The sequence below is a fragment of the Callithrix jacchus genome, chromosome 19 (assembly GCF_049354715.1).
Source record: "Callithrix jacchus isolate 240 chromosome 19, calJac240_pri, whole genome shotgun sequence".
Classification (NCBI taxonomy): domain Eukaryota; kingdom Metazoa; phylum Chordata; class Mammalia; order Primates; family Cebidae; genus Callithrix; species Callithrix jacchus.
This window is the reverse complement of record NC_133520.1, coordinates 34087821-34095732: the sequence shown is the minus strand read 5'-3', so window position 1 is coordinate 34095732 and position 7912 is coordinate 34087821. Positions and strand designations below refer to the sequence as shown.

General features: G+C 49.9%; 1 protein-coding gene across 2 annotated transcripts in view; it reads right to left on the bottom strand.

Annotated features, from left to right (window-relative positions):
- Nucleotides 1-911: 911 nt before the first annotated feature.
- The window catches only part of RASSF5 (Ras association domain family member 5), an 81494-nt gene continuing 74493 nt past the window's right edge, over nucleotides 912-7912 (bottom strand). For both annotated transcript variants that reach the window (XM_002760730.5, XM_008985565.4), the window contains 4 exons: nucleotides 6751-6861; nucleotides 5485-5782; nucleotides 4845-4960; nucleotides 912-3345 (listed from right to left, as the gene is read on the bottom strand). In XM_002760730.5, the coding sequence (XP_002760776.1) occupies nucleotides 3193-3345; nucleotides 4845-4960; nucleotides 5485-5782; nucleotides 6751-6861 (678 nt within the window). In that variant the 3' untranslated portion in view covers nucleotides 912-3192. The remainder of the gene's footprint in view (nucleotides 3346-4844; nucleotides 4961-5484; nucleotides 5783-6750; nucleotides 6862-7912) is intronic.

Genomic DNA, 7912 nt, shown 5'->3' with positions numbered 1-7912 from the left:
ATTTGCATTGAGTCATCTTCCCCTTCCCCCTGTGAACAGAATAGGGACATGTTCAAAGGCAGAGTAGAGTCAGACTGTGTAACAGGTTATTTTTCCTATGTGCTAAGTCAGATAATCTTTATCACTGTGAAACATACAACTTTGAATATATTAATCCTATGCTGTAACCACAACCGTTTTACAGAAAAGCAGAAACGGCTTCATTTTTAGACTTTGGCAAAATCATTGAAAGATACAGTTCTTGGAGGTCTAGATGAACAAATGTTACAGATGTGCCCCATTCTGGGGTAATTTTAAGGATGTTTGTTGGACATTCATTCATTCTTTGGACCCCATTTATTGCATTCTGTGTGATCAGTACTGGAAGGCAGGCAAGAATTTCTTTTTAATAACTTTAATGTGGTTATTTCCATGATTACTGAGATGTTCCTTTGACGAAAGTCAGAGAAGCCTCAAGTGAAGGACTGTTTGAGCTAACCCCCTTCCTCCAGGTGAAGTGATCTTAAATTTTTAAAGAACTATTCCTTTCTACCTTATTGTTAAATAATTTCAGAAGTAGAAGAATCATGGCTCAGCTCAGCAGCCTGTCCTGGTGTCGAATTTCTTTTAGTTCCAGAAGGCCTTCCTCTTTCCCACCCTCAGCATCTCCGCCTGTAATCAGTCTCCTTGACTCTCCTGCTCTGTGGAGATGTGGAACAGCTGCTCACCCAGGCAGCGAGCGCCCTCCTGCCTACGCATTTGGACAATTTCCTCCAAATGATTTGAACAGTAGCCTTCGTTCCTCTGCTCACTGACAAAAGAAAATCTGACTCCACCAAGAAGCGTGTGACCATCTCTGTTCTCACCCTCTCCCCGACTCCCAATTTCCACAAGATGGTGAAGTTCAAGGGAGACATTTCTAACATGAGTCATTTTTGCAACAGGCTTTTATTACTTTTTTTTAAAACCCCTATAAGAAAGACATTTAAAAAGAAAATATCCTTGAAACAAACACTTACACATTGAGCAACACAACCAGAGAAGGCACTACCAGCAATTATTCCCACTTCTGGGAGGGAAGGGGTACCCTATACTATACATTTTTCAGAGGCTTAGACCTCAGCATAGGCCTTGGGTCTAACTGTGCTTTAGATAAAGTCTGAATTGTCCCATAACTTTCTCATTTCATAAACACCCTTATTTCTTTATATATAGCTATATGCCTTTATGTGTCTATATACATAACTTTTTTTATTCCTTCTCAAAAATAAAATAGCCATCCCCTTAGAGGGAGGTTCTCAGCAGCATTCACAGCGGTTGCAGCAGGAGCCATGCCTTCTATTAATGTTAGAGACATGCAGGATGAAGGGAAATGACTCTCCACCTGCTCCCTTTAATATACAGCAGGGAGAGGGGTTTTTTTAAGGGAGGGAAGTGATAAGGCTGAGCATGAGATGACTAACCAGGGTTTTTGTGGTTTAAAAAAATCTTAGAGTTTCGAGCTTGTGTTGTCTTTGTAGCTCTGGAGACTATGCACAGTTCATACGACGAGGGTCAGCATTCCTTCTGGGATTAGGGGCAGTATGGACTCAGCCTGGGTCAGGGAGGGAACTTCTGAAGCTACACAAACAAGCTTGGGCTTGATCCCACCCAAGAGGTACTTGGGAAGGCAGAGGATAGCCAAGAAATGGTTTCTCGGGGCTGGATTGGAAAACCAGCCCTGCTTTGAAAATTACAAGTCCTTCTCCCTCTGCGTTGGCGTGTCTTTGCAGTCCTGGCTACTTGTTGGAATTGTTTGGCTAATGTACTTTAGGATTCAGCCTAAACAAGGAGCCAGTACAAATGTAGAGTCAGGAATCTGATCCTCCCTGTCAATGTGGTCTGGTGTCACTGATTGGAGTCAAAACTCTCCAGGTACCCAGATGGGAGGGAGGTCTGTGACCCTCACCCCATGCTGAGCACAGGCTCTCCCGGCCTTGTCTCCCACACCGCGGCCATTGTCCACTTCCTGACAGGAGAAGCCAGCAGCAGAGCTTCAGGCAAACTCACTCTGCTCCCGTTTCTCTATGAAAACAAAAAGGCACTGAGGTTGACGGGGAGGACAGGCCCACCAGCTCTCTGCGTGCAGTGCTGGGGCCGGCCCGTGCTTCAAAACAGAAAGGACTCCAAGTTGGCTGAATTGGAGGCTCCCCTCTTTGTAATCAAGGCAACTCCTTGGGCAGCACCGGGAGATCCCAGAGTCCCAGTGGGAGGAGGGAGGCAGTGCTGGAGGCCGAGGGAGAACCCAAGCAGCCCAGGCCCTCCTCTGCTCTCTAGCTGGGGGAAGGCTGAAGACAGCTTGGACACGTTTCTCTGCATCACTTTTTGGCTTTCTCTTACTGCCTGATTTTTGTACTCAGCAGGAGACTTTTTAAATGGTCAATGGCTGGCTTCCCCTTGGGGAAACACTTGAGGATGATGACAACATTAAATTCAAATTTGTAACTTAAAAACAAACAGTTTGTTGACAAAGATGTGACTAAGTACCACACATACACAGATATATGCCTTTGGGTTTCCATGTGCAATATGGGCCAGGGCCAGGGCCAGGGCAGGCTGCAGCTTCTCCGGAGATCTCTGAGCCAGCCTCAGCTTTGGGGCTCCTTACCCTGAGCATCTGGGGCCAGTAGCTTTATAAGCTTCCCTTAAGTGTGAACAACAGGCACCGTGGGCCGTGGGAACAGTCCTTTTATGAGCATTATCCTGTTTTCAGGGGCTTAGCTCAGACCTGCAGAAGGAATGTGCTACAACTTTTTAAATAAAGGTACTGTAGGTGGCAAATAAGAGAACTCAAAGAAGAATCAAAGCCAGAGAAATAACACATCGCTTTAAAACCTTCCTTCCTTTGCCGGCTGGTGTGAGCTTCCAGTTTGGTGACAAGAGAGGCAGCTATTTGGTTGGTGAAAGGCTTGTAGACAGGAGAGGACGTTGGCTGTTTGTTTCACATAAGTTCTGATCCTTGGCAGAGTCTGGTGGGGCACAGTCTGGGGGCGGGCACAGCTGAACCCCCATGCAAACACTTGTCCATGGAAGAGACTTTTGCCACATCTGGAACTGCTTGGCAGGCACAAATGCACCCGCCAGAGGTGTCCTGAGAAGAAGTGTCTGTTGCAAAATAATAATTAATAATAAAAATAAATCCGAGTGTACCGGGAGGAGAGGAAGCAGGACCGGTTACCCAGGTTTGCCCTGGGATTCTCTTAAGGCCTCCTCCAGTTTCTGCCTAAACTTGTCATATTTCTTATGCACTTGTTGGATTTTGTCCTGCTCCTCTTTTTCCAGGATTGTTAGGAAGTTCTGAAGTTCAGGGATGGAGAAGGCGTCCCACTGTGAGGCGAGAAGGAGATTTGTAGGGAGAAACAGGAGGGCAGACAGGTTAGAAGTGGACATGACCCGAGAGCCCCGCTGCCTCCTCCTTCCCAGTTCACATCCGTGACTCACACACAGTTCACTACTGAACATACCGAATCAGTGAAGCTTGGGCTTTTCATGCCTGTCGTAGCAGCAACAAAATTCCAAATGCTGGCATCTCGTGACCGAGAGTTGCCAGTCCATGAACCATGTTTTTATTCTAAGACTCAATAATCTTAAGTTTGTGTCTAGCAGCTGAGATCTTGACAGTGATGCTGGAACCACCCAGGCTTCCGATATGCAGACCCTCAGAAAGCAGGTGGAGGAGTGGAACATGGACCCAGGAGACCGGAGTTGGGCCTGACTCCACCTCCTCCCAGCGGTGTAACCAGAGCACAGCTTGCCACTCTTCTCAGCCTGTTTTCTCATCTGGGAAATTGGGGTATCTACCTCCCATGACTGACAGGTCAGATAATGAGAGCTTGGTTGGCTCAGCCTCCCCTGAAAGGACCTGATCTCTGAGGGCAGAAGGCAAGTTGGACTTCTGGCGGGCTGACCCAAGAGCACAAGCCCTATTGAGACTCCTGAGCTCTTTGAGCATAATAGAGTACTAAGGTTTTATCTGGTGTGGTCCTCACACTCGATAAGTGAGAAACCTGAAGTTCACACAGGGAAGGTGGGGTAATCACAGAGCTTACTGCAGCGGAACCGGAACTAGAGCCCAGGCTGCTGCACTCCCAAATGCCTGAGCTTTCCCCAGGGCCAGCTGTGCTCAGACACTCTCTGTGGAATACTGTTCCAAACACCATCCTGCACAGTGCCAACAAATAAAGCAGATGGGAGCAGAGCTGCCTTTGTTGACACGGGGAGAAGGGACAGAGTCCCAGCTGCCTTGATCCCTAAATCTCCACAGTGACTCCCAAGACTGCTCCTTAAAACTCTAGGCCTCTACTGCACACAGTGTGACGAACACTGAGACCTTCCCCCGTCAGTCATTCTCAGGCCATGGGTGGCACCAGCCTGGTTTTACCACCGTTCATGTCACAAGACTGCACACTGGTCAGCTTCCCTTGGGGGATGGAGGTCAGTGTTCAAGAAAGGGGAGGACTAATGGCTCAAAAACGTCTACACCCAGTGAAGCCCAGAGGTGGAGCTTGGTAGGCCAAAGGCCATTGCTTAGAGCAAAACCAGCCTGGGCCTGAGCACAGGGAGTTCCTTGGTCCCCCTCCTCGCGGAGTTTTCAGAAATAAAACACATGAAATCCTTTCTTTCCACAGGCCTTGCCACACACAGGCCCTAACATGCTACTCCAGGGTGCTCAGAGGCCTGGCTGAAACACTGACCCCAGCCCCGTCACCCACCCCTGCTTACTTTCTCAACAGTCATCTTCCTGACCCTGTTGCATAGGGCAACACCCACCTGCACCCACCCAAGGTGCCCTGAGGGCTGGGTTTGCACAAGGGGCCCAGACCTACCTCCACCTCTCCGGTTTCATTCTCCTTTAGCACAAAGCTGAGGACCTCCGTGTCAGGCCCAGCGAGCAGGCGCAGGTAGAGGGGGCAGTCAGCAATTGAGAGTTTCTGGAAGAGAACTGCAAACCAAGAGACGGGGCTGGGAGCTCATCCCAGAAAAGGAGCGCGGGGCCCAGGCTTGGGGAAAGGACTGGAAACACAGAGGTGGGGTACTTATAACTGGAAGTAGATATAGGGGCCTTTTCATGAAATGGACATGACAATAACAAACAGGGTAATAACCTTTTATCTTGGGTGTCTGCTCAGTTTAAAGCATGATTCCCTTCACATCATCTCCTGAAAGATTAGGAATGGTGGGCAGATTCCTCCCATTGCACAGAACAGGAAATGGGAGCCTAGGGTGCAGTCTTCCTGAAGCCACCAGCAGAGTCAGGGACATAGTGAGCCAAGTAAGCTGCCCTATCAAGCTCTCTGCTCTTGCCTCCCTGCCCGGATTCCACAGATCTGAACACCATATGGGCAGCTGGACCCCTGGTGCTCAGGAGAAGCCTACAGCTCCTATCCAAGGCCGGTAGGAGTTTTAGTGGGTGGGCTTGCACACAGGTAGGAAGGGAATGGTCTGGTCGGGTGCACTTTCTCCTACCTTGTCCATCCTTATGTATCCGTTTAAAAAGTGCAAACTTCTGGGGATTGTCCACGACCATGAACTTCTTGAGCAGCCCCTGGATGACCTCACTGACAGTGGTGGTGCTGCTGATGTGCAGCTGCTTGATGGCATCGAGGGGCAGGTAGAAGGATGTCCGCTTGTCCGTGGCGGCTGCCAGGTTCACCTCCTTGATGGCGTCATAGATGGATGGGGGCCGGATCCCAGCAGGCACCGTCACAGGCCGCCGGAGCTTCAGATGCACTTTGATGAAACCCGTGTAGGTGCCGTCTTCACTCTGCCAGCGGGGACATGTCATGTGGGGTCAGGGCTATCCGCCTTGCATGATCATACCTGCCACTTGGGGCCATTGCCCCAGCAACACCCATCTGTCTCCTTGAGTTCTTTCCTGCCTCTACTGACCTGGGAGAGCTAGAGGAAGGAGCAGAGATCCCTTTCCCCACAGTGGGCTGGGAGAAGACCCTCAGGATCCAACTACGGAGACCTGTGGGGCTGCAGTGGCTTTCCCTCCTAGGAGGCTCAGACCAGCTCCCCCAAACCTCCTGCACCCAGGCAGACACCAGTTGCCTTTGGTGAGTCCCCACTGTAAGAGGCAGGGTGTAAGGTAGCCACTCTAGTGTGTACCTCTGAGCCAGGCAGGAAGCAGGAAGGTTCTATAATGACGGCCTTGGAGAACCAGCCCACTAGGTTTCCTCCTGCGTCTCTTTACTAAGAAACAGCCTTTAAGACTTAAACCCAGGACCATCTGTGACTGGATTTTCTGGTGCCCCATCTGGCTAAACCCTGAAGAGCCAGTTGGTGCCAGCCACCAGCAGGGGGCAGTGTTTTTCTACCTTCTCCCTTCCTTTCCCAACCAGGTACGAAGTTCTGTGCCCTCTCGTCTCTGAGCACTGCACAATCGAAGGGGTAGGAAGGGAAGCAGCTGAGTCCTATTGTCCTGGCTTCCTGGGGGCCACGCTGTACCAGGCCCTTGGTCACTGTATATCATTTAATCACTTAGTTTACGTCGAAGCTCAGAGAAGTTAAGAGAGCTTCCCAAAGACACAAGCAAAAAACGAAAGGGTCAGATCTATTTCCGTAAAGCACGTGGAAGGCACTGAGGGCCCTGGCTTCCAGACCCCTGAGGCCTCTAGAGGCTGGAGGAAAGGGAGGACCTGCCAGGCAGTAGCCACAGAATTTAGAGGGCGGGCAGAGGTGCCAAACCCTAAGCAGGTGGTGGAGTGGGGGCGGTGAGGGGGGGCTCACCAGCTTCATGCCCAGGCAGTTCTTCTCTCGCGTGTTGTAGCTGTCGATCTTCTGCTTGATTTCCTGCAGTGTGGGTGGACGCTGTGTCTCCTCCACAGGTTTACAGACATTCTAGAACAGACACAGAGTGGAAGTGGGGGTGCAGTGGTTCTCAGGGTGAGAAAGGGAATGACCACGCCCTCCCCAAAGCCTCTCTAACCAAGAAGTGAGCACCAGCCCTGCAGAGTTGAACTAACTGCACGGACTCAGAGTGAGACAATGAGAGGTCAAATTGCAGCTGTGCCAGCATCTAGCTGACTCTCCTGGGAAAGTAACTCAGATTTCTCTAAGCCTCAATCTCCCCATCTGTGAAATGGGAACAATAACTGCTTGTCTTAAGTGTGAAAGTGTCTGGCACTCAGGCACTGACTGTGAATCTGGTGAACAAGCAGAGCTGCATTTGCTTACGAAGGGTTGCTAAAAGATGCTTCTTTGATGCTGTGGGAGATGCAAAATACAAGCCATGCTGTCTCCTCAAGGAAGTACCAACACAGCTGGAGGGACAGGCATCTACCCGTGATGCCAGTATATGCTGCTGATGGGAAGGACAAGAATCCTTTTAGATCTAAAGGACCAAGGACACATGGACGCCAGTTCAGGCCCCACATCACTTGCCGCAGTGCTTTTCACATAGCAAGAAGTAAGTATCTATTTGTCAAATGAATGAGTGAACTGGCAGGGATGAAGGGGTGGAGCCCTCCACCATAACAGAGGAAACAAACCGCTACTGAGCACAGGGACACCCAGCATTTACTTAGCACCTCCCCTGTGCCAAGTACTTGGCATACATTCTCTCATTTGAGTCTCACAAACCAGAAGTCTGCAAGATCGTTTATTAAGATAGACCCCATCTTACCCTATCTTACAGGTGAGACTATTGAGGCTAAGAGTGTGTACAGAACGAAACAGAAATTCCAGGTCTGTCCTGTTGAAGTCCTTCTGTGAGACCACGTGTTCATTCTCCTCATATGTTCCCAGATGCCTCCTCCTCCCACCCCCTGGGAAGGATAAGTGAAGAATGAAGTTGAGGAGATGGAGGTCAATGCCCTCACCTTGTAGAGAGAGTACAGGGGTGAATTCTGGGGTCAAAGCCACTGTCCCTCAGTCAGTTCTCTGGATCTCC